General features: G+C 53.0%; 1 protein-coding gene across 1 annotated transcript in view; it reads right to left on the minus strand.

The window, feature by feature from the left end:
* Positions 1 to 27802, minus strand: part of scrib (scribble planar cell polarity protein) — a 542315-nt gene that overhangs the window by 235516 nt on the left and 278997 nt on the right. The window contains exons 28-29 of the mRNA XM_068016616.1: positions 26527 to 26583; positions 12365 to 12421 (exon numbers count right to left, since the gene is read on the minus strand). Of these exons, the coding sequence (XP_067872717.1) occupies positions 12365 to 12421; positions 26527 to 26583 (114 nt within the window). The remainder of the gene's footprint in view (positions 1 to 12364; positions 12422 to 26526; positions 26584 to 27802) is intronic.

Here is a 27802-nt window from a genome sequence, read left to right on the forward strand (position 1 = left end):
AGAAACCCCACTTCCCCCTCACTCACAGTAACCCCCACTCCCCCCTCACTCACAGTAACCTCCACGCCCGCCTCACTCTCAGTAACCCCCACTCCCCCCTCACTCCGAGAAACCCCCACTCCCCCCTCACTCACAGAAACCCCCACTCGCCCCTCACTCACAGAAACCCCACTTCCCCTCACTCACAGTAACCCCCACTCCCCCCGAACTCACAGTAACCCCCACTCCCCCCTCACTCACAGAAACCCCCACTCCCCGCTCACTCACAGTAACCCCCACTCCCCCCCCCACTCACAGTAACCCCCACTCCCCCCTCACTCACAGTAACCCCCACTCCCCCCCCACTCCCCCCTCACTCATATTAACCCCCCTCCCCCCTCACTCACAGAAACCCCACTCCCCCCTTCACTCAGAGAAACCCAACTACCCCCTCACTCACAGAAACCCAACTCCCCCCTCACTCACAGAAACCCCACTCACCCCTCACTCACAGTAACCCCCACTCCCCCCTCACTCACAGTAACCCCCACTCCCCCCTCACTCACAGAAACCCCACTCCCCCCTCACTCACAGAAACTCCACTCCCCCTCACTCACAGAAACCCCCACTCCCCACTCACTCACAGTAACCCCCACTCCCCCCTTACTCACAGTAACCCCCACTCCCCCCTCACTCACAGTAACCCCCACTCCCCCTCACTCACAGAAACCCCACTCCCCCCTCACTCACAGTAACCCCCACTCCCCCCTCACTCACAGTAACCCCGACTCCCCCCTCACTCACAGTAACCCCCACTCCCCCTCACTCACAGAAACCCCACTCCCTCCTCACTCACAGAAACCCCACTTCCCCCTCACTCAAATTAACACCCACTCCCCCCTCACTCACAGTAACTCCCACTCCCCCCTCACTCCGAGAAACCCCCACTCCCCCCTCACTCACAGTAACCCCCACTACCCCCTCACCAACAGAAACTCCACTCCCCCCTCACTCACAGAAACCCCCACTCCCCCCTCACTCACAGTAACCCCCACTCCCCCCTCACTCACAGTAACCCCCACTCCCCCCTCACTCACAGAAACCCCACTCCCCCCTCACTCACAGAAACCCCACTCCCCCCTCACTCACAGAAACCCCACTCCCCCTCGCTCACAGAAACCCCCACTCCCCCCTCACCTACAGAAACTCCACTCCCCCCTCACTCAAATTAACCCCCACTCCCCCCTCACTCACTGAAACCCCACTTCCCCCTCACTCACAGTAACCCCCACGGCCCCCTCACTCACAGTAACCTCAACTCCCCCCTCACCCACAGTAACTCCCACTCCCCCCTCACCCACAGTAACCCCCACTCCCCCCTCACTCACAGAAACCCCCACTCCCCCCTCACTCACAGAAACCCCGACGCCCCCCTCACTCACAGAAACTCCACTCCCCCCTCACTCAAATTAACACCCACTCCCCCCTCACTCACAGTAACCCCCACTCCCCCCTCACTCACAGACACCCCCACTCCCCCCTCACTCACAGTAACCCCACTCCCCCCTCACTCACAGTAACCCCGACTCCGCCCTCACTCACAGTAACCCCCACTCCCCCCTCACTCACAGAAACCCCACTCCCCCCTCACTCACAGAAACCCCACTCCCCCCTCACTCACAGAAACCCCACTCCCCCTCACTCACAGAAACCCCCACTCCCCCCTCACTTACAGAAACTCCACTCCCCCCTCACTCAAATTAACAAACACAACCCCCTCACTCACAGAAACCCCACTTCCCCCTCACTCACAGTAACCCCCACTCCACCCTCACTCACAGAAACCCCCACTCCACCCTCACTCAAAGTAACTCCCACTCCCCCCTCACTCCAAGAAACCCCCACTCCCCCCTCACTTACATTAACCTCCAAGCCCCCCTCACTCACAGTAACCCCCACTCCCCCCTCACTCCGAGAAACCCCCACTCCCCCTCACTCACAGTAACCTCCACGCCCCCCTCACTCACAGTAACCCCCACTCCCCCCTCACTCCGAGAAACCCCCACTCCCCCCTCACTCACAGTAACTCCCACTCCCCCCTCACTCACAGAAACCACCACTCCCCCCTCACTCACAGAAACCCCCACTCCCCCCTAACTCACAGTAACCCCCACTCCCCCTTCACTCACAGAAACCCCCACTCCCCCATCACTCACAGTAACCCCCACTCCCCCCTAACTCTCAGTAACCCCCACTCCCCCCTCACTCACAGAAACCCAACTCCTCCCTCACTCACAAGAACCCAACTCCCCCCTCACTCACAGAAACCCCCACTCCCCCCTAACTCACAGTAACTCCCACTCCCCCCTCACTCACAGAAACCCCCACTCCCCCCTCACTCACAGTAACCTCCACTCCCCCCTCACTCACAGTAACCCCCACTCCTCCTCACTCACAGTAACCCCCACTCCCCCCTAACTCACAGTAACCCCCACTCCCCCCTCACTCACAGTAACCCCCACTCCCCCCCCACTCACAGTTACCCCCACTCCCCCCTAACTCACAGTAACCCCCACTCCCCCCTCACTCACAGAAACCCCCACTCCCCCCTCACTCACAGTAACCCCCACTCCCCCCCACTCACAGAAACCCCCACTCCCCCCTCACTCACAGTAACCCCCACTCCCCCCTCACTCATATTAACCCCCCCTCCCCCCTCACTCACAGAAACCCCACTCCCCCCTCACTCACAAGAACCCAACTCCCCCCTCACTCACAGAAACCCCCACTCCCCCCTCACTCACAGTAACCCCCACTCCCCCCCCACTCACAGTAACCCCCACTCCCCCCTCACTCACAGAAACCCCACTCCCCCCTCACTCACATTAAACCCCACTCCCCCCTCACTTACAGAAACTCCACTCCCCCCTCACTCATGGAAGCCCCCACTCCCCCCTAACTCACAGTAACCCCCACTCCCCCCTCACTCACAGTAACCCTACTCCCCCCTCAGTCACAGTAACCATACTCCCCCCTCACTCACAGAAACCCCCACTCCCCCCTCACTCACAGAAACCCCACTCCCCCTCACTCACAGAAACCCCCACTCCCCCTCACTCACAGAAACCCCCACTCCCCCCTCACTCACAGTAACCCCTACTCCCCCTCACTCACATTAACCCCCACTCCCCCTCACTCACAGCAACCCCCACTCACTCACAGAAACCCATCACTCCCCCCTCACTCACAGAAACTCCACTCTCCCCTCACTCACAGAAACCCCACTCCCCGCTCACTCACAGTAACCCCCACTCCCCCCGCACTCACAGAAACCCCACTCCCCCCTCACTCACAGAAACCCCACTCCCCCTCACTCACAGAAACCTCACTCACAGAAACCCCACTCACTCACAGAAATCCCACTCCCCCCTCAGTCACAGAAACCCCACTCCCCCCTCACTCACAGTAACCCCCACTCCCCCCTCACTCACAGTAACCCCCACTCCCCCCGCACTCACAGAAACACCCACTCCCCCCTCACTCACAGTATCCCCCACTCCCCCCTCACCAACAGAAACCCCACTCCCCCCTCACTCACAGAAACCCCACTCCCCCCTCACTCACAGAAACCCCACTCCCCCCTCACTCAAATTAACCCCCTCTGCCCCCTCACTCACAGTAACCCCCACTCCCCCCTCACTCACAGAAACCCCACTCCCCCCTCACTCACAGAAACCCCCACTCCCCCCTCACTTACAGAAACACCACTCCCCCTCACTCACAGTAACCCCCACTCCCCCCTCACTCACAGTAACCTCCACTCCCCCCTCACCCACAGTAACTCCCACTCCCCCCTCACTCACAGAAACCCCCACTCCCCCCTCAATCACAGAAACCCCGACACCCCCCTCACTCACAGAAACTCCACTCCCCCCTCATTCAAATTAACACCCACTCCCCCGTCACTCACAGTAACCCCCACTCCCCCCTCACTCACAGACACCCCCACTCCCCCCTCACTCACAGTAACCCCACTCCCCCTCACTCAAATTAACCCCCACTCCCCCCTCACTCACAGTAACCCCCACTCCCCCCTCACTCACAGTAACCCCCACTCCCCGCTCACTCACAGAAACCCCACTCCCCCCTCACTCACAGAAACCCCACTCCCCCTCACTCACAGAAACCCCAACTCCCCCTCACTCACAGAAACCCCCACTCCCCCCTCACGTACAGAAACTCCACTCCCCCCTCACTCAAATTAACACCCACTCCCCCCTCACTCACAGAAACCCCACTTCCCCCTCACTCACAGTAACCCCCACTCCCCCCTCACTCCGAGAAACCCCCACTCCCCCCTCACTCACAGTAACCTCCACGCCCCCCTCACTCTCAGTAACCCCCACTCCCCCCTCACTCCGAGAAACCCCCACTCCCCCCTCACTCACAGAAACCCCCACTCGCCCCTCACTCACAGAAACCCCACTTCCCCTCACTCACAGTAACCCCCACTCCCCCCTAACTCACAGTAACCCCCACTCCCCCCTCACTCACAGAAACCCCCACTCCCCGCTCACTCACTGTAACCCCCACTCCCCCCCCACTCACAGTAACCCCCACTCCCCCCTCACTCACAGTAACCCCCACTCCCCCCCCACTCCCCCCTCACTCATATTAACCCCCCTCCCCCCTCACTCACAGTAACCCCCACTCCCCCCTTACTCACAGTAACCCCCACTCCCCCCTCACTCACAGTAACCCCCACTCCCCCTCACTCACAGAAACCCCACTCCCTCCTCACTCACAGAAACCCCACTCCCCCCTCACTCTCAGAAACCCCACTCCCCCCTCACTCACAGAAACCCCCACTCCCCCATCACTCACAGTAACCCCCACTCCCCCCTAACTCTCAGTAACCCCCACTCCCCCCTCACTCACAGAAACCCAACTCCTCCCTCACTCACAAGAACCCAACTCCCCCCTCACTCACAGAAACCCCCACTCCCCCCTAACTCACAGTAACTCCCACTCCCCCCTCACTCACAGAAACCCCCACTCCCCCCTCACTCACAGTAACCTCCACTCCCCCCTCACTCACAGTAACCCCCACTCCTCCTCACTCACAGTAACCCCCACTCCCCCCTAACTCACAGTAACCCCCACTCCCCCCTCACTCACAGTAACCCCCACTCCCCCCCCACTCACAGTTACCCCCACTCCCCCCTAACTCACAGTAACCCCCACTCCCCCCTCACTCACAGAAACCCCCACTCCCCCCTCACTCTCAGTAACCCCCACTCCCCCCCACTCACAGAAACCCCCACTCCCCCCTCACTCACAGTAACCCCCACTCCCCCCTCACTCATATTAACCCCCCCTCCCCCCTCACTCACAGAAACCCCACTCCCCCCTCACTCACAAGAACCCAACTCCCCCCTCACTCAGAGAAACCCCCACTCCCCCCCCACTCACAGTAACCCCCACTCCCCCCTCACTCACAGAAACCCCACTCCCCCCTCACTCACATTAAACCCCACTCCCCCCTCACTTACAGAAACTCCACTCCCCCCTCACTCATAGAAGCCCCCACTCCCCCCTAACTCACAGTAACCCCCACTCCCCCCTCACTCACAGTAACCCTACTCCCCCCTCAGTCACAGTAACCATACTCCCCCCTCACTCACAGAAACCCCCACTCCCCCCTCACTCACAGAAACCCCACTCCCCCTCACTCACAGAAACCCCCACTCCCCCTCACTCACAGAAACCCCCACTCCCCCCTCACTCACAGTAACCCCTACTCCCCCTCACTCACATTAACCCCCACTCCCCCTCACTCACAGCAACCCCCACTCACTCACAGAAACCCATCACTCCCCCCTCACTCACAGAAACTCCACTCTCCCCTCACTCACAGAAACCCCACTCCCCCCTCACTCACAGTAACCCCCACTCCCCCCGCACTCACAGAAACCCCACTCCCCCCTCACTCACAGAAACCCCACTCCCCCTCACTCACAGAAACCTCACTCACAGAAACCCCACTCACAGAAACCCCACTCACTCACAGAAATCCCACTCCCCCCTCAGTCACAGAAACCCCACTCCCCCCTCACTCACAGTAACCCCCACTCCCCCCTCACTCACAGTAACCCCCACTCCCCCCTCACTCACAGAAACGCCACTCACCCTCACTCAAATTAACCCCCTCTCCCCCCTCACTCACAGTAACCCCCACTCCCCCCGCACTCACAGAAACACCCACTCCCCCCTCACTCACAGTATCCCCCACTCCCCCCTCACCAACAGAAACCCCACTCCCCCCTCACTCACAGAAACCCCACTCCCCCCTCACTCACAGAAACCCCACTCCCCCCTCACTCAAATTAACCCCCTCTGCCCCCTCACTCACAGTAACCCCCACTCCCCTCTCACTCACAGAAACCCCACTCCCCCCTCACTCACAGAAACCCCCACTCCCCCCTCACTTACAGAAACACCACTCCCCCTCACTCACAGTAACCCCCACTCCCCCCTCACTCACAGTAACCTCCACTCCCCCCTCACCCACAGTAACTCCCACTCCCCCCTCACTCACAGTAACCCCCACTCCCCCCGCACTCACAGAAACACCCACTCCCCCCTCACTCACAGTATCCCCCACTCCCCCCTCACCAACAGAAACCCCACTCCCCCCTCACTCACAGAAACCCCACTCCCCCCTCACTCACAGAAACCCCACTCCCCCCTCACTCAAATTAACCCCCTCTGCCCCCTCACTCACAGTAACCCCCACTCCCCCCTCACTCACAGAAACCCCACTCCCCCCTCACTCACAGAAACCCCCACTCCCCCCTCACTTACAGAAACACCACTCCCCCTCACTCACAGTAACCCCCACTCCCCCCTCACTCACAGTAACCTCCACTCCCCCCTCACCCACAGTAACTCCCACTCCCCCCTCACTCACAGAAACCCCCACTCCCCCCTCAATCACAGAAACCCCGACACCCCCCTCACTCACAGAAACTCCACTCCCCCCTCATTCAAATTAACACCCACTCCCCCGTCACTCACAGTAACCCCCACTCCCCCCTCACTCACAGACACCCCCACTCCCCCCTCACTCACAGTAACCCCACTCCCCCTCACTCAAATTAACCCCCACTCCCCCCTCACTCACAGTAACCCCCACTCCCCCCTCACTCACAGTAACCCCCACTCCCCGCTCACTCACAGAAACCCCACTCCCCCCTCACTCACAGAAACCCCACTCCCCCTCACTCACAGAAACCCCCACTCCCCCTCACTCACAGAAACCCCCACTCCCCCCTCACGTACAGAAACTCCACTCCCCCCTCACTCAAATTAACACCCACTCCCCCCTCACTCACAGAAACCCCACTTCCCCCTCACTCACAGTAACCCCCACTCCCCCCTCACTCCGAGAAACCCCCACTCCCCCCTCACTCACAGTAACCTCCACGCCCCCCTCACTCTCAGTAACCCCCACTCCCCCCTCACTCCGAGAAACCCCCACTCCCCCCTCACTCACAGAAACCCCCACTCGCCCCTCACTCACAGAAACCCCACTTCCCCTCACTCACAGAAACCCCCACTCCCCCCTAACTCACAGTAACCCCCACTCCCCCCTCACTCACAGAAACCCCCACTCCCCGCTCACTCACTGTAACCCCCACTCACAGTAACCCCCACTCCCCCCTCACTCACAGTAACCCCCACTCCCCCCCCACTCCCCCCTCACTCATATTAACCCCCCTCCCCCCTCACTCACAGTAACCCCCACTCCCCCCTTACTCACAGTAACCCCCACTCCCCCCTCACTCACAGTAACCCCCACTCCCCCCTCACTCTCAGAAACCCCACTCCCCCCTCACTCTCAGAAACCCCCACTCCCCCCTCACTTACAGTAACCCCCACTCCCCCCTCACTCACAGTAACCCCACTCCCCCTCACTCACAGAAACCCCACTCCCTCCTCACTCACAGAAACCCCACTCCCCCCTCACTCACAGTAAACCCCACTCCCCCCTCACTCACATTACCCCCACTCCCCCTCACTCACAGAAACCCCACTCCCTCCTCACTCACAGAAACCCCACTTCTCCCTCACTCAAATTAACACCCACTCCCCCCTCACTCACAGTAACCCCCATTCCCCCCTCACTCACAGTAACTCCCACTCCCCCCTCACTCCGAGAAACCCCCACTCCCCCCTCACTCACAGTAACCTCCACGCCCCCCTCACTCACAGAAACCTCACTCCCCCCTCACTCACAGAAACCCCACTCCCCCCTCACTCACAGAAACCCCACTCCCCTCTCACTCACAGAAACCACACTCCCCCCTCACTCACAGAAACCCCACTCCCCTCTCACTCACAGAAACCCCACTCCCCCCTCACTCACAGAAACCCCACTCCCCCCTCACTCACAGAAACCCCACTCCCCCCTCACTCACAGAAACCCCACTCCCCCCTCACTCACATTAAACCCCACTCCCCCCTCACTTACAGAAACTCCACTCCCCCCTCACTCACAGAAGCCCCCACTCCCCCCTCACTCACAGTAACCCTACTCCCCCCTCAGTCACAGTAACCCTACTCCCCCCTCACTCACAGAAACCCCCACTCCCCCCTCACTCACAGAAACCCCACTCCCCCTCACTCACAGTAACCCCTACTCCCCCTCACTCACATTAACCCCCACTCCCCCTCACTCACAGCAACCCCCACTCACTCACAGAAACCCATCACTCCCCCCTCACTCACAGAAACTCCACTTTCCCCTCACTCACAGAAAACCCACTCCCCCTCACTCACAGTAACCCCCACTCCCCCCGCACTCACAGAAACCCGACTCCCCCCTCACTCACAGAAACCCCACTCCCCCTCACTCACAGAAACCTCACTCACAGAAACCCCACTCCCCCCTCACTCACAGAAACCCCACTCCCCACTCAGTCACAGAAAACCCACTCCCCCCTCACTCACAGTAACCCCCACTCCCCCCTCACTCACAGTAACCCCCACTCCCCCCTCACTCACAGAAACGCCACTCACCCTCACTCAAATTAACCCCCTCTCCCCCCTCACTCACAGTAACCCCCACACCCCCGCACTCACAGAAATACCCACTCCCCCCTCACTCACAGTATCCCCCACTCCCCCCTCACCAACAGAAACCCCACTCCCCCCTCACTCACAGAAACCCCACTCCCCCCTCACTCACAGAAACGCCACTCCCCCTCACTCAAATTAACCCCCTCTGCCCCCTCACTCACAGTAACCCCCACTCCCCCTTCACTCACAGAAACCCCACTCCCCCCTCACTCACAGAAACCCCACTCCCCCTCACTCACAGATACCCCACTCCCCCTCACTCACAGAAACCCCGACTCCCCCCTCACTCACAGAAACTCCACTCCCCCCTCACTCAAATTAACACCCACTCCCCCCTCACTCACAGAAACCCCCACTCCCCCCTCACTCACAGACACCCCCACTCCCCCCTCACTCACAGTAACCCCACTCCCCCTCACTCAAATTAACCCCCACTCCCCCTCACTCACAGTAACTCCCACTCCCCCCTCACTCACAGAAACCCCCACTCCCCCCTCACTCACAGAAACCCCACTCCCCCTCACACAGATACCCCACTCCCCCTCACTCACAGAAACCCACACTCCCCCCTCACGTACAGAAACTCCACTCCCCCCTCAGTCAAATTTACACCCACTCCCCCCTCACTCACAGAAACCCCACTTCCCCCTCACTCACAGTAACCCCCACTGCCCCCTCACTCCGAGAAACCCCCACTCCCCCCTCACTCACAGTAACCTCCACGCCCCCCTCACTCACAGTAACCCCCACTCCCCCCTCACTCCGAGAAACCCCCACTCCCCCCTCACTCACAGTAACTCCCACTCCCCCCTCACTCACAGAAACCCCCACTCCCCCCTCACTCACAGAAACCCCCACTCCCCCCTCACTCACAGAAACCCCACTTCCCCTCACTCACAGTAACCCCCACTCCCCCCTAACTCACAGTAACCCCCACTCCCCCCTCACTCACAGAAACCGCCACTCCCCCCTCACTCACAGTAACCCCCACTCCCCCCCCACTCACAGTAACCCCCACTCCCCCCCCACTCCCCCCTCACTCATATTAACCCCCCCTCCCCCCTCACTCACAGAAACCCCACTCCCCCCTTCACTCAGAGAAACCCAACTACCCCCTCACTCACAGAAACCCAACTCCCCCCTCACTCACAGAAACCCCACTCCCCCCTCACTCACAGTAACCCCCACTCCCCCCTCACTCACAGTAACCCCCACTCCCCCCTCACTCACAGTAACCCCCACTCCCCCCTCACTCACAGAAACTCCACTCCCCCTCACTCACAGAAACCCCCACTCCCCCCTCACTCACAGTAACCCCCACTCCCCCCTTACTCACAGTAACCCCCACTCCCCCTCACTCACAGTAACCCCCACTCCCCCTCACTCACAGAAACCCCACTCCCTCCTCACTCACAGAAACCCCACTCCCCCCTCACTCACAGAAACCCCACTCCTCCCTCACTCACAGTAACCCCCACTCCCCCTTCACTCACAGTAACCCCCACTCCCCCTCACTCACAGTAACCCCCACTCCCCCTCACTCACAGTAACCCCCACTCCCCCTCACTCACAGTAACCCCCACTCCCCCTCACTCACAGTAACCCCCACTCCCCCCTCACTCACAGAAACCCCACTCCCTCCTCACTCACAGAAACCCCACTCCCTCCTCACTCACAGAAACCCCACTCCCCCCTCACTCACAGTAACCCCCACTCTCCCCTCACTCACAGTAACCCCCACTCCCCCCTCACTCACAGTAACCCCCACTCCCCCTCACTCACAGAAACCCCACTCCCTCCTCACTCACAGAAACCCCACTCTCCCCTCACTCACAGAAACCCCAATCCCTCCTCACTCACAGTAACCCCCACTCCCCCCTCACTCACAGTAACCCCCACTCCCCCCTCACTCACAGTAACCCCCACTCCCCCCTCACTCACAGTAACCCCCACTCCCCCCTCACTCACAGTAACCCCCACTCCCCCTCACTCACAGAAACCCCACTCCCTCCTCACTCACAGAAACCCCACTCTCCCCTCACTCACAGAAACCCCACTCCCTCCTCACTCACAGTAACCCCCACTCCCCCCTCACTCACAGAAACCCCACTCCCCCCTCACTCACAGAAACCCCACTCTCCCCTCACTCACATTAACCCCCACTCCCCCCTCACTCAGATTAACCCCTACTTCCCCCTCACTCACATTAACCCCCACTCCCCCCTCACTCACAGAAACCCCCACTCCCCCCTAATTCACAGAAACCCCCACTCCCCCCTCACTCACAGAAACCCCCACTCCCCCCTCACTCACAGAAACCCCCACTCCCCCCTCACTCACAGTAACCCCCTCTCCCCCCTCACTCACAGAAACCCCCACTCCCCCCTCACTCACAGAAACCCCACTCCCCCCTCATTCACAGAAACACCACTCCCCCCTCACTCACAGAAACACCACTCCCCCTCACTCACAGAAACCCCACTCCCCCCTCACTCACAGAAACCCAACTCCCCCCTCACTCACGGAAACCCCACTCCCCCCTCACTCACGGAAACCCCACTCCCCCCTCACTCACATTAACCCCCACTCCCCCCTCACTCACAGAACCCCCACTACCCCCTCACTCACATTAACCCCCACTACCCCCTCACTCACATTAACCCACACTCCCCCCTCACTCACATTAACCCCCACTCCCCCCTCACTCACATTAACCCCCACTCCCCCCTCACTCACAGAAACCCCCACTCCCCCCTCACTCACAGTAACCCCACTCCCCCCTCACTTACAGAAACCCCACTCCCCCCTCACTCACAGAAACCCCACTCCCCCCTCACTCACAGTAACCCCACTCCCCCTTCACTCACAGAAACCCCACTCCCCCCTCACTCACAGAATCCCCACTCCCCCCTCACTCACAGAAACCCCCCACTCCCCCTCACTCGCACAGTAAACCCCCTCACGCGCACTGAAACCCCCCACACGCCCCTCACTTGCACAGTAACCCTCCACTCGACCCTCACTCACTCAGTAACCCCTCACTCGCACAGAAACCCTCCACTCGCTCCTCACTTGCACAGGAGCCCCTCACTCACCCCCACTAGCACAGTAACCCCCTCACAAGCCCCTCACTTGCACAATAACCCCCCCCACTCTCCCTTCACGCGCACCGAAATTCCCCCCACTCACACAGTAACCCCCCCCACTCGCACTGTAATCCCACTACTCCCATCATTCGCCTCACCTCTGCTTCCTCTTCCAACCGTCGTGTGGCCTCCTCTTGCTCCCTACGCATTCTCTCCTTTCAAAAACAGGGTGAGGACAGAGTTAGAGTTAGAGACAGAAAGCACAGAGCAGGCAGGATGGCCACAAAGACAGCCAGTACTCGTCTCCTGCTGCAACCACTGCTCAAACACCATCAAACTGGGGCATGTTCAACAAGGTGGCACAGGAGATGCGATCAAGCCTCAAGCTGAGAAATATTTTTCACAGATGAAGAAAACCAGAGGAACAGAAGGAAGCCATTCAGCCCCTCACCCAATTGAAAATACGACTGATCTGTAAGTCAAGTCCATTTACACGTCTTTACGCGCTTGAAATCCTTTCCCAACTATTACTTATCGATCTAGGAGCAGTGGAGGAGGAAAAGGATTTGGGTGTCCGTGTACGCAAATCACTAAAAACTAGTGCAAGGGTACAGGACTGGAATAAAGAAAAGCTCTTTCCTCTGCAGAATGATGGGAGTAGTGGGGTTACTGTATGTCAGGGGCAGTGTGACAGGGAAAAGATTCACAAGGAATTTCAGTTACGTGGATAGATTGGAGAAGTTGGGACTGTTTTCCTTGGAGAAGAGAAGGCTGAGAGGTGATTTGATAGAGGTATTCAAAATCATGAGGGGTCTGGACAGACTTGTTAAAGGATCGAGAACGAGAGGGCACAGATTTAAAGGAATGGGTAAGAGAAGCAAAAGTGACATGAGGACAAATGTCTTTACGCAGCGAGTGTTTAAGGTCTGGAATGCGCTGCCTGAGAATGTGGTGGAGGCAGGTTCAATTGAAGCATTCAAAAGGGAATTAGACAGTTATATGATTATGATTAGAGATACAGCACTGAAACAGGCCCTTCGGCCCACCGAGTCTGTGCCGAACATCAACCACCCATTTATACCAATCCTACACTAATCCCATATTTCTACCAAACATCCCCACCTGTCCCTATATTTCCCTACCACCTACCTATACTAGTGACAATTTATAATGGCCAATTTACCTATCAACCTGCAAGTCTTTTGGCTTGTGGGAGGAAACCGGAGCACCCGGAGAAAATCCACGCAGACACAGGGAGAACTTGCAAACTCCACACAGGCAGTACCCGGAATCGAACCCGGGTCCCTGGAGCTGTGAGGCTGCGGTGCTAACCACTGCGCCACTGTGCAGGGTTATGGGGAGAAGGCAGGGGAATGACACTAAGTGAATTGCTCATTCGGAGAGCTGGAGCAGACACAATGGGCTGAATGGCCTTCTTCTCTGCTGTAACAATTCTGAGATCTCAATCTTGAATCCTCCAATTAACCTCTAACAAGCACAGCTTTTCAGTGGAGAGTCTTCCAGATTTCCACGACCCTTAGAATCGTAGAACCACAGAAAGTTTAAGGCACAGAAAGAGGCCACTTGGCCCATCGTGTCTGTGCTGGCCAAAAAAATATTCACCTATTCTAATCCAACTTTGCAGCATTTGGTCCGTAGCCCTGCAGATTACGGCACTTGAGGTGCATATCCAGACTCCTTTTGAATGAGTTGAAGGTTTCTGCCTCAACTACCCTTTCAGGCAGTGAGTTCCAGACCCCCACCAACCTCTGGGTGAAAATATTATTCCTCATCTCCCCTCTAATTTTTCTACCAATCACTTTAAATCTATGCCTCTTAGTCACTGACCTCTCTGTTAAGGTGAATAGACCCTTCACCTCCACTCTATCCAGGCCCCTCAAATTTTTGTACATTTCAATCAGATCTCCCCTCAGTCTTCTCTGTTCCAAGGAGAACAACCTCAGCCGATCCAATCTTTCCTCATAGCTGCATTTTTCTAGTCCTGGCAACATCCTCGTAAATCTCCTCTGTACCCTCTCTAGTGTAATTACATCCTTTCTGTAATGAGGTGACCAGAACTGCACACAGTACTCAAGTTGTGGCCTAACCAATGAGTTATACAGTTCCAGCATAACCCCCCTGCTCTTATATTCTATACCTCGGCTAATAAAGGAAAGGATTCCATATGCCTTCTTAACCACCTTATCGACCTGCCCTGCTACCTTCAGGAATCTGTGGACATTCACTCCAAGGTCCCTCACTTCCTCTACACTTCTGAGTATTTTCCCATTAATCGTGTATTCCTTTGCCTTGCTTGACCTCCCCAAATGCATCACTTCACAATTCGCCAGACTGAATTCCAATTGCCACTTTTCTGCCCATCTGACCAGACCATCAATATCTTCCTGCAGCCTACAGCTATCCTCCTCGCTATCTACTACACGGCCAATCTTTGTGTCATCTGCAAACTTCTTGATCATGCCCCCTACATTTATGTCCAAATCATTAATTCGATCAAGTTGGTCAGACAAGATCTTCCCTTAACAAATCGATGCTGACTATCCTTGATTAACCTGTGCCTTTCTAAGTGACAGTTCATCCTGTCTCTCAGAATAGATTCCAATAATTTGCCCAGTGCTGATGTTAGACTGACTGGTCTGTAATTATTCAGTCTATCCTTCACTCCATTTTTAAACAGAGGTACAACATTAGCAGTTCTCCAATCCTCCGGCACCACACCTGTACCCAGTGAGGACTGGAAAATGATGGTCAGACCTTCGCTATTTCCTCTCTTGCTTCTTTCAACAGCCTGGGGTACATTTCATTTGGCCCTGGTGATTTATCAACTTTCAAGGATACTAATCCCATTAATACTTCCTCTCTTCCCATGTTTATCACATCCAATATTTCACACTCCTCCTCCTCCTTAACAACAATATCTGCATCGTCCTCCTCTTTTGAGAAGACAGATGCAAAGTATTCATTAAGAACAATACCAACATCTTCTTCCCCTACACATAGGTTACCTTTCTGGTCTTTTATGGGCCCTACTCTCTCCTTTGTTATCCTCTTACTCTTAATGTATTGATAAAACATCTTTGGGTTCACCTTGATTTTGCTTGCCAATATTCTTTCAGGCTCTCTCTTTGCTTTCCTAATTTCCTTTTTGATTTCACCCCTCCACTTTCTATACTCCTCTCGGCTTTCTGTAGTATTGAGTTCTCGGTGTCGGACATAAGCTTTCCTTTTCTGCCTTATCTTATCCTGAACATCCATGGGGCTCTAGATTTGGCCGTCCCCCCTTTTTCTTTGTAGGAACATGTTTACCCTGAATGTCTTGAATCTCCCTTTTGAATGCTTCCCACTGTTCTGACACTGATTTACCTTCAAGTAGCTGTTTCCAGTCCACTTTCGGTAAATCACTTCTCAGTTTAGTAAAATTGGCCTTTCCCCAATTGAGAACTCTAACTCCTGTTCTATCTCTGTCCTTTTCCATAATTATGTTAAAATTGACTGAATTATGATCACTATCACCAAAATGCTCTCCCACTACCACTCCTTCCACCTGCCTATCTTCATTTCCTAAAACCCAAGTCTAAAACTACACCCTCTCTTGTTGGACTTGCTACATACTGGGCAAAAAAGCTCTCCTGAATGCACCTCAAGAATTCTGCTCCCTCAATTGCTTTCACACTAAAACTATCCCAGTTAATATGGGGGTAATTAAAATCCCCTATTACTGCCCTATTGTTCTTGCACTTCTCAGAGATTTGCCTACATATCTGCTCTTCTATCTCCCTCTGACTGTGTAGCCAACTGTGTAACAGCCCCATAGCCACTCCAGGCGCTGCTCCACAAACCATTGACCACCTCCAGGTGCTTACCCATTGTCTCTCGAGATAAGCAGGCCAAAGAAGAAGATTTCCCTCTGACTGTTTGGGGGTCTATAGTACACTCCCAGCAGTGTGATTGCCCCTTTTTTGTTCTTTAGCTTAATCCATATGGTCTCATTTGATGAACCTTCCAACATATCATCCCTTCATCCCTCCTCACAGCTGTAATTGACCAAAATTACCACTGCCCCTACTTTCTTATCCCCCTCCCTGTCGCATCTGAAAAACCTATAACCAGGAACGTTGAGCTGCCATTCCTGTCCCTCCTTAAGCCATGATTCTGTATTAGCTATGACATCATACTGCCACGTGTCTATCTGTGCCCTCAGCTCATCTGCTTTATTTGCTATACTCCTTACATTGAAATAGATACCCTTGAGCACTGCCAAACTTTTTTTTAAATTTTATAACCTTTGATTCCTCTGTCTTCCAGGCTCATCCATTAATTTTCTGCCTTCCATTTTCATTTCTGATTTTGTCCCAACTGAGTCTACCCTCAGGTCCCCATCCTCCTGCCAAACTAGTTTAAACCCTCCCCAACAGCACTAGCAAAACGTCCCGTAAGGAACTCAGTCCCGGCTCTGTTCAGGTGCAATCTGTCCGGCCTGTACAGGTCCCATCTCCCTCAGAGCCGGACCCAATGTCCCAGGAATCTGAAGCCCTCCCTCCTGCACCATCTTTCCAGCACACATTCATCTGTCTTATCCTTCTATTTCTATACTCACTTGCGGGTGGCACTTGGGGTAATCCGGAGATTACTTCCTGCTTGTTCATTTCTTGCCTAGCTCCCTAAATTATGACTGTAGGACCACACCCCTCTTTCTACCTATGTCGTTGGTTGCAATGTGGACCACGACTGCTGGCTGTTCACCCTCCCCCTTCAGGATGCTCTGCAGCTGCTCAGTGACATCCTTGACCCTGGCACCAGGGAGGCATCACACCATCCTGGATTCACGTCTGTGGCCACAGAAACGCCTGTCTGTTTCCCTGACTATTGAATCACCTATCACGATGGCTCTTCCAGTCTGCCTTGTACTCCCCACTGCAGCTGAGCCACACATGGTGCCATGGACTTGGCTCTGTCTGCACTCCCCAGGTGAAGCATCACTTACCTCAGTATTCAGAACTGAATACCAGCTGGAGAGTGAGATGCTCTCAGGGGTCTCCTGCACTACCTGCCTGGCAGTCACCCATTCCCTCTCTCCCTGCATACTCTTAAGCTGTGGGGTGACATCTATAAACATGCTATCCACGTAGCTCTCATCCTCATGTCGCCAGCTGCCACTCAAGTTCCAAAACCCTTGCGTGAAGTGCTTCCTGATTTCATTCTTAAATGGCCTAACTCTACTTTTCAGGTTACGCATCTTGTTCTGGACCCACCCTCTCCCACCAGAGGAAATGGCTTTTATTGATTTCAGTTCTGTACCCTTGCACTAGTTTTTAGTGAGTTGTGTACACGGACACCCAAATCCCTTTGCTCCTCCACAGCTCCTGGTCTCTCGACATTGAGAAAATATCCTGATTTTTCTTTCTTGGATCCAGGGTAGATGACCTCATGCTTCCCACAGTGCACTTCACTTGCCAGTTTCCCCTACGTACTTGGTCTGTCTCCACCCCTTTGTAAAATTCTGTCCCATCTACACGCATTACCGAATCTAAATCACAGAATTGTTACAGCACAGAAAGAGGCCATTTGGCCCAACATGTCTGTGCAGGCTCTTTGAAAGAACAATTTACCTAGTGCCACTTTTCTTCATGTATATATTAATGACCCAAACTTGGGTGTGAAAGGCACAATCTCAACATTTACAAATGAAACAAAACTTGGAAGTATTGTGAACTGAGAAGGATGGTGATGGACATGGGGGTATATGTGAAGGCGGCAGGGCAGGTCGAGAAAGTGGTTAAGAAGGCATACCGGATTCTGGGCTTTATAAATAAACGCAAAGAACGCAAAAGGAAGGAAGTTATGGCGAAGCTTTTTAAAACACTAATTCAGCCTCAGTTAGCGTATGTTGTCCAGTTCTGGGCATTGCACTTTAGGAAGGATGTAAAGGCATTAGAGAGGGTGCAGAAAAGATTGAAGAGAATGGTTCCGGAAATGAGGAACTTCAGTTATATGGATAAATTGGTGAAGCTGGGGCCGTTCTCCTTGGAGAAGAGAAGGTTGAGAAGAGATTTGATAGAGGTGTTCAAAATCATGTGGGATCTGGACTGAGTGGATAGAGAGAAACTGTTCCCATTGGCGGAAGGGTTAAGAAGAGAACACTAATTTAAGGTGATTGGCAAAAGAAACAAAGGCAGCAGTCAGTCACAGAACCATAAAGGCACAGAAGGAGAGCATTCGGCTCAGCAAGTCCATACAAAACAATCCAGTCAGCCCCATTCCCCTACTATACAGTAAATGGAGAAGTCCTGGGGAAAATTGATGTACAGAGAGATTTGGGTGTTCAGATCCACTGTTCCCTGAAGGTGGCAACGCAGGTCAATAGAGTGGTCAAGAAGGCATACGGCATGCTTTCCTTCATCGGACGGGGTATTGAGTACAAGAGTTGGCAGGTCATGTTACAGTTGTATAAGACTTTGGTTTGGCCACATTTGGAATACTGCGTGCAGTCCTGGTCGCCACATTACCAAAAGGATGTGGATGCTTTGGAGAGGGTGCAGAGGAGGTTCACCAGGATGTTGCCTGGTATGGAGGGCACTAGCTATGAAGAGAGGTTGAGTAGATTAGGATTATTTTCATTAGAAAGACGGAGGTTGAGGGGGGACCTGATTGAGGTGTACAAAATCATGAGAGGTATAGACAGGGTGGATAGCAAGAAGCTTTTTCCCAGAGTGGGGGATTCAATTACTCGGGGACACGAGTTCAAAGTGAAAGGGGAAAAGTTTAGGGGGGATATGCGTGGAAAGTTCTTTACACAGAGGGTGGTGGGTGCCTGGAACGCGTTGCCAGCGGAGGTGGTAGACGCGGGCACGATAGCGTCTTTTAAGATGTATCTAGACAGATACATGAATGGGCAGGAAGTAAAGAGATACAGACCCTTAGAAAATAGGCGACAGGTTTAGATAGAGGATCTGGATCGGCGTAGGCTTGGAGGGCCGAAGGGCCTGTTCCTGTGCTGTAATTTTCTTTGTTCTTTGTATCCCCACAGCTCTGCAAGTCTATTTCCCTCAAGTGCCCATCCAATTTCCTTTGGAAATCATTGATTGTCTCTGCTTCCACTAACCTTGGAGACAGCGAGTTCCAGGTCATTACCACCCGCTGTGTAAAATGTTCCTCGCATACCCCTGCATCTCTTACCCAAAACCTTAATTCTGTGTCTCTTAGACCTTGTATCATCAGTGAATGGAAACAGCTTTTCTTTGACTAAACCCTGTCTATTTTGTACACCTCTATAAAATCCCCCCTCAATCGCCTTTGCTCCAAGGAGAACAAACCCAGCTTCTCCAACCTGGCCTTGTAACTAAAATCCCCCATCCCTGGAATTATTCTACTAAATCTCTTCTGCACCCTCTCAAAGATCTTCACATCCTTCCGAAAGTGTGACGACCAGAACTGGATGCAATACTAACCAGAGCTTTATAAATGTTCAGCATAACCTTCCTGCTTTTGTACTCAATGCCTCTTTTGTTTATTTGTTCTAGGGATGTGGGCGTCACTGGCAAGGCCAGCATTTATTGCCCAAATTATGAAGCCCAAGATCCCAATTGCTTTGCTAACCACTCTCTCAATATGTCCTGCCACCTTCAAAGATATATGCACATGCACCCTCAGATCCCTCTGTCCTTGTACACTCTTTAGAACTTATCATTTAGTCTACATGGCCTCTCCCAATCCCTTTTGCCAAAATGCATCACCTCACATTTCGTATTAAATTCTATCTACCACTTGCCTGCCCATTCTGCTAGCCGATCTATGTCCCATTGCAGTCAATTGGTATCATGAAAAAAGAGCCAACAGTGACATCACAGGAAAGCTGCAAGGTGATTGGTTGGTGAGTCACTGCTGTTAGGGAATAGCTCTAAATAGCTGGATAAGTATCTAAGGTAAGAAAGGTTTACAATTTATTTTCATATATCGTAAGTCGTGTTTTTTAGGGAGTTCTGTAGTAACGAGGACCAGGGAAGAAGGGCCCTAGAGTAATTCATATTATTGGATATTAAGATCTTCCAAAAGGTTTAATTTAAAGGGTTAAGTCATGGCAGGAGAGCTCAAAACCGTGGTGTGCTCCTTGTGCTCTATGTCGGAAGCCGGGAACAATTCCAGTGCCTGGGGCCAGCATGTGTGCAGGAAGTGTCTCCAGCTGCAGCTCCTGGAAGCCCGGGTTTCAGAGCTGGAGCGGCAGCTGGGGACATTGTGGAGCATCTGCGAGGCGGAGAGTATCGTGGATAGCACGTATAGAGAAGTGGTCACACCGCAGGCAGGAAGGGAATGGGTGACCACCAGGCAGAGCAAGAGGACTAGGCAAGCAGTGCAGGAATCTCCCGTGGCCATTCCCCTGCAAAACAGATTTACTGCTTTGGATACTGTTGGGGGGAAGCAGCAACAGCCCAATTCGTTGCACCACGGTTGGGTCTGCTGCACAGGGGAGGAGTAAAAAGTGTGGGAATGCAATAGTTATAGGGGATTCAATTGTAAGGGGAATAGATAAGCGTTTCTGTGGCCGCAAAAGAGACTCCAGGACGGTACGTTGCCTCCCTGGTGCGAGGGTCAAGGATGTCTCAGAGCGATTACAGGACATTCTGAAGGAGGAGGGTGAACAGCCAATGGTCGTGGTACACACTGGTACAAATGGCATAGGCAAAAAATAGGATGCGATCCTAAAAGCAGAATATAGGGAGCTAGGAAGTAAGTTGAAAAGCAGGACCTCAAAGGTAGTCATCTCAGGATTACAACCAGTGCCACGTGCTAGTCAGAGTAGAAATAGCAGGATATATCGGATGAATACGTGGCTGAAGAGATGGTGCGAGGGGGAGGGTTTTAGCTTCCTGGGTCATTGGAACCAGTACAAACTGGACAGGTTACACGTGGACAGGACCAGGACTGATGTCCCTGGGGGATTAGTTGCTAGAGTGGTTGGGGAAGGTTTAAACTAAAATGGCATGAGGATAGGAACCTTTGCAAGGAGTCAGAGGAGGGGGGGAATCAAAGACAAGAACAAAAGACAGTAAGGGGAATAAGAAAAGTGATGGGCAGAGAAATCAAGGGCCAGAATCAAACAGGACCACAGTGCAAAATAGTGGGAAGGGGACAAGTAATGTTAAAAAGACAAGCCTTTAGGCTTTGTGCCTTAATGCGCAGAGCATTCGCAATAAAGTGGATGAATTAATCGCGCAAATAGATGTAAACAAGTATGATATAGTCCGGATTACGGAGACATGGCTGCAAGGTGACCAGGGATGGGAAATGAACATCCAGGGGCATTCAGCATTTAGGAAGGACAGACAAAAAGTAAAAGGCGGTGGAGTTGCAATGCTGGTTAAAGAGAAAATTAACGCAATAGTGAGAAAAGATATTAGCTCTGACGATGCGGAATCTGCTTGGTTAGAGCTGAGAAACACTAAAGGGCAAAAAACGTTAGTGGGGGTTGTATATAGACCCCCAAACTGTAGTGGTGATGCTGGGAATGGCATTAAACAGGAAATTAGAGACACATGCGATAAAGGAACATCTGTAATTATGGGTGACTTTAATCTGCATATAGATTGGACAAATCAAATTAGTCACAATACCGTAGAGGAGGAATTCTTGGAGTGTATATAGGATGGTTTTCTGGACCAATACGTTGAGGAACCAACTAGAGAACAGGCCATCCTAGACTGGGTATTGTGTAATGAGAGGAATAATTGACAATCTAGTTGTGCGAGACCCCTTGGGGATGAGCGACCATAATATGATAGAATTCCTCATCAAGATGGAGAGTGATGTAGTTGATTCTGAGACGTGGGTCCTGAATCTTGGTAAAGGAAACTACGAAGGTATGAGGTGCGAGTTGGCTATGACGGATTGGGAAACGTTACTTAAAGGGATGACAGTGGATAGGCAATGGCAAACATTTAAAGGGCACATGGATGAATTGCAACAATTGTTTATCCCTGTCTGCCGCAAAAGTAAAACGGGAAAGGTAGCCAAACCATGGCTTACAAGGGAAATTAGAGATAGCATTAGATCCAAGGAAGAGGCATATAAATTCGTCAGAAAAAACAACAGACCTGAGGATTGGGAGCAGTTTAGAATTCAGCAAAGGAGGACCAAGGGATTGATTAAGAAGGGGAAAATAGAGTACGAGAGCAAGCTTGTGGGGAAGATAAAAACTGACTGTAAAAGTTTCTATAGGTATGTGAAGAGAAAAAGATTGGTGAAGCCAAATGTAGGTCCCTTACAGTCAGAAACAAGGGAATTTATTATGGGGAACAAAGGAATGGCTGACCAGCTAAATGCATACTTTGGTTCTGTCTTCACAAAGGAGGACACAAATATCATACCAGAAATGTTGGGGAACACAGGGTTTAGTGAGAGAGAAGAACTGCAGGAAATCAGTATTAGTAGAGAAATGGCATTAGGGAAATTGATGGGAGTGAAGGCCGATAAATCCCCAGGGCCTGATGGTCTGCATCCCAGAGTACTTAAGGAAGTGGCCCTAGAAATAGTGGATTCATTGGTGGTCATCTTCCAAGATTCTATAGACTCTGGAACAGTTCCTACAGATTGGTGGGTAACTAATGTGACCCCACTATTTAATAAGGGAGGTACCGAGAAAGCAGGGAATTATAGACCAGTCAGCCTGACGTCGGTAGTGGGGAAAATTCTAGAGTCCATTATCAAAGATTTTATAGCAGAGCACTTGGAATACATTGTAGAATTGGACAGAGTCAGCATGGATTTACGAAAGGGAAATCATGCTTGACAAATCTACTAGAATTCTTCGCGGATATAACTAGTAGAGTTGATGAGGGGGAGCCAGTGGATGTGGTTTATTTGGACTTTCAGAAGGCTTTCGACAAAGTCCCACATAAGAGATTAGCGTGTAAAATTAAAGCGCATGGGATTGGGGGTAATGTATTGCGATGGATAGAAAATTGGTTGGCAGACAGGAAACAAAGAGTAGGGATAAATGGGTCTTTTTCCGAATGGCTGGCAGTGACTAGTGGGGTACCGCAGGGATCAGCGCTAGGACCCCAGCTATTCACAATATATATTAATGATTTAGATGAGGGAACTAAATGTAATATCTCCAAATTTGCAGATGACACAAAACTGGGTGGGAGGGTGAGTTGTGAGGAGGATGCAGAGAGGCTTCAGGGTGATTTGGACAAGTTGAATGAGTGGGCAAATGCATGGCAGATGTAGTATAATGTGGATAAATGTGAGGTTATCCACTTTGGTAGCAAAAACAGGAAGGCAGATTATCTGAATGGCCATAAACTGAGGGAGGGGTTTATGCAACGAGACCTGGGTGTTCTTGTACACCAGTCACTGAAGGTAAGCATGCAGCTGCAACAGGCGGTAAAAAGGCAAATGGTATGTTGGCCTTCATAGCGAGAGGTTTCGAGTACAGGAGCAGGGATGTCTTGCTGCAATTATACAGGGCCTTGGTGAGGCCACACCTGGAATATTGTGTGCAGCTTTGGTCTCCTTATCTGAGGAAGGATGTTCTTGCTATAGAGGGAGTGCAGACAAATTTACCAGACTGATTCCTGGGATGGGGGGACTGACATATGAGGAGAGATTGAGTCGGTTAGGATTATATTCGCTGGAGTTCAGAAGAGTGAGGGGGGATCTCATAGAAACCTGTAAAATTCTAACAGGACTGGACAGGGTAGATGCAGGAAGGATGTTCCCAATGGTGGGGGAATCCAGAACCAGGGGTCATAGTCTAAGGATACGGGGTAAACCTTTCAGGAATGAGATGAGGAGAAATTTCTTCACCCGGAGAGTGGTGAGCCTGTGGAATTCACTACCACAGAAAGCAGTTGAGGCCAAAACATTGAATGTTTTCAAGGAGTTAGATATCGCTCTAACACGAGATTGCAATCTGTACCACAGAATGGTTTATAGTCCAGCTCTGATTCATGCTACACATCACGAAGAGCTACTTGCTTCTGCAACACCTCAGCGTGGTTCATTACATAGGATTTACAGCACAGAAACAGGCCATTCAGCCTAACTCATCCATGCTCCACACGAGCCTCCTCCCACCCTACTTCACCCCACCCTATCAACATATCCTTCTATTCCTTTTTCCCTCATGTGCTCATCTAACCTTCCCTTAAATTTATCTCTGCGATTTGCCTCAACTACTCCTTGTTTGCAAGTTCCACATTCTCAATTCTCTGAGTAAAGAGGCTTCTCCTGTATTCCCGATTGGATTTATTCGTAACTATCTTATATTTATGGCCCCTAGTTTGAGTCTCACCCACAAGTGGAAACATCTTCTCTTCATCCACCCTATCATAATTCTGAAGTTCTCTATCAGGTTATCCCTCAGGCATCTCTTTTCTTGGGAAAGGAGCCCCAGTCTGTTCAGCTGCTCCGATATTAGTGACATTATCGGGCAAACTCAGGATGACCGAGCTGGGGAGTTTCCTGTGTCGATGCGTCTGGGAGTGGGAGAGATGCAGCAGGAACTGAAATTCCCATAGCCACCAACATGTGCACACAGGAGCTCATCCAGTCGAAGATTCAAGATCCTGATGTATACTGATAGGAATCATGGTGCTGGTCTGATGAGATGAAATAACAGTGAGTGCGAGTTCTCTGCTGCTCCTGATCCACCCTGTGAAGCAGCTGGGAGATTCCTGCTGCATTCTTCCCCTATAGATTAGAGTGAGCACGAGCAGCTGTTAGCTTCAGAATACCACATTCCCAGATTTGAACGGAGCCAGAATTCAGTAATGTACAGTGCAGACTGGCAGCAGTTAGGCAGCTGTGATCTCCGTGTACAGGGAAGCCTGTGCCTTCAGACTGGACAGCAAAAGACCAGGGCCAAAAGCTGCAGGGACATCAGAGCACAGGTGTCGTTCGGTCGCGAAGACTCTTTATTAAAGGCATCGAGCATGCAGAAAGGAGCTCAGAATGATTAAACCCTCAACAAACACTTCCCTAGACCAGCCAGCAGCTCACACACACATCCTGCCATTTCACTGGGAGCACGTCTGAGGCAGGCTTTTCTTGTCACACACATCTTCCAACACTTCCACCCAGTTTACCAGGGTCACAGCTGCTAGATGTGAGCCGGCATCCACCCACACCCCCGAGCCCCCACCCACCCATACCACAGAATCCCCATCCACCCACACCCCCGAGCCCCCACCCACCCATACCACAGAATCCCCATCCACCCACAACCCCGAGCCCCCACCCACACCACAGAATCCCCATCCACCCACACCCCCGAGCCCCCACCCACCCATACCACAGAATCCCCATCCACCCACACCCCCGAGCCCCACCCACCCATACCACAGAATCCCCATCCACCCACACCCCCGAGCCCCACCCACCCATACCACAGAATCCCCATCCACCCACACCCCCGAGCCCCCACCCATCCATACCACAGAATCCCCATCCACCCACACCCCCAAGCCCCCACCCATCCATACCACAGAATCCCCATTCACCCACACCCCCGAGCCCCCACCCATCCATACCACAGAATCCCCATCCACCCACACCCCCAAGCCCCCACCCATCCATACCACAGAATCCCCATTCACCCACACCCCCGAGCCCCCACCCATCCATACCACAGAATCCCCATCCACCCACACCCCCAAGCCCCCACCCACCCATACCACAGAATCCCCATCCACCCACACCCCTGAGCCCCCACCCACCCATACCACAGAATCCCCATCCACCCACACCCCCGAGCCCCCACCCACCCATACCACAGAATCCCCATCCACCCACACCCCCGAGCCCCACCCACCCATACCACAGAATCCCCATCCACCCACACCCCCGAGCCCCCACCCACCCATACCACAGAATCCCCATCCACCCACACCCCCGAGCCCCACCCACCCATACCACAGAATCCCCATCCACCCACACCCCCGAGCCCCACCCACCCATACCACAGAATCCCCATCCACCCACACCCCCAAGCCCCCACCCATCCATACCACAGAATCCCCATTCACCCACACCCCCGAGCCCCCACCCATCCATACCACAGAATCCCCATTCACCCACACCCCCGAGCCCCCACCCATCCATACCACAGAATCCCCATCCATCCACACACCTGAGACCCCAACTACCCACCCATAGCCAGCCAAAGCTCACATCCATCCATTAGTCCAGAGTGAACCTTCATCATCAGACAGCCAGAACAGTAACAAACCTGACTCAGGAATTGAATGGCCAAGTGATGAAAACACTTTGGTGTCAGGAAACTAAAAGCTAATGTTCTCACCACTTTCTCCAGTTCCTCTTGCTCCCACAGTGATGACTCACGAACCATCTCAATTTCCTGGAAAGAGACAATAAGAGGTAAGGAGAAGGGATACAGAAGAGTCAGGTGGGACGGAGAGAGGTGGGAAGGACGAGACTTAGCAAAGAAGGAAAGATTGAAAGAGAGGAACGACATGGTGAGAGGGGCGTGAGATCGGGCAGAGAGAGGGAGGGGCAGAGAGAGGGAGGGGCGGATGGGGGGGGGGGGGGAGTGAGAGGGAAGAAGGAATAAGGGAGTGAGTGAGGGAGGGAGCGATCGATGGATGGAGGGCAAGAAGGAGGGGGTGCGATCAAGGGAAGGAGGGTGCGATCGAGGGGGAGCGGGTGCATTCGAGGGGGAGAGGGAGCAATCGAGGGAGTGAATGAGCGATCGAGGGAGTGAGGGAGCGAATGAGCGATCGAGGGAACGATCGAGGGAGTGAGGGAGGGAGGGAGTGAGTGATCGAGGGAGTCTATTACACCATCAGAACAGCAACCTGTATTTAAAAAACACCTTTAATGCAGTAAAACATCCCAAGATGCTTCACAGGAGCGATTATCAAAGAAAACCTGACGTTATGTTGCAAAGAGAGAGATTAGGGTAGATAAGCAAAAAGTTGGTCAGAGGTAGGTTTTAAGGAGCCTCTTGAAGTAGAGAGGGGTAGATAGGTGGAGAGGGAGCTTAAGGTCCAGGCAGCTGAAGAAAAGGCCAATAGTGAAGCAAATAAAATCAGTGATAGGCAAGACTCCAGAATTAAAAGGAGCTCCGAGATCTCCGAGAGCTGGAGGAGATTACAAAGATAGAGAGGTGCGAGGGCATGGAGGGATTTGAAACACGGATGAGAATTTTTAAATCGAGGTGTTGCTTGTCCGGGAGCCAATGTAGTTCAGCAAGCATAGGGGTGATGGGTAAATGGAACTTGTGTGAATAGGGACATGGGCAGCAGAGTTTTGGATGACCTCAAGTTTATGGAGTGTAAAAAATGAGAGCCCAGCCAGGAGTACTTTGTAACAGTAACATCGAGAGGCAACAAGGGCACGAGCGAAGGTTTCAGCAGTGGATGAGCCAAGGCAGGGGCAGTGTTGAGCGATGTTAGAGGTGTAAAACAGACAGTAAAGGTTTCCACAAGTATATAAAAAAGACAGTAGCTAAAGTAAGTGTTGTTCCCTTGAAGGATGAGACTGGGGAATTAATAGTGGGAAACAAGGAAATGGCAGAGACTTGGAACAAATATTTTGTATCTGCCTTCACAGGATAA

Source organism: Heterodontus francisci, chromosome 2 (assembly GCF_036365525.1).
Source record: "Heterodontus francisci isolate sHetFra1 chromosome 2, sHetFra1.hap1, whole genome shotgun sequence".
In the NCBI taxonomy this organism is placed as follows: Eukaryota; Metazoa; Chordata; class Chondrichthyes; order Heterodontiformes; family Heterodontidae; genus Heterodontus; species Heterodontus francisci.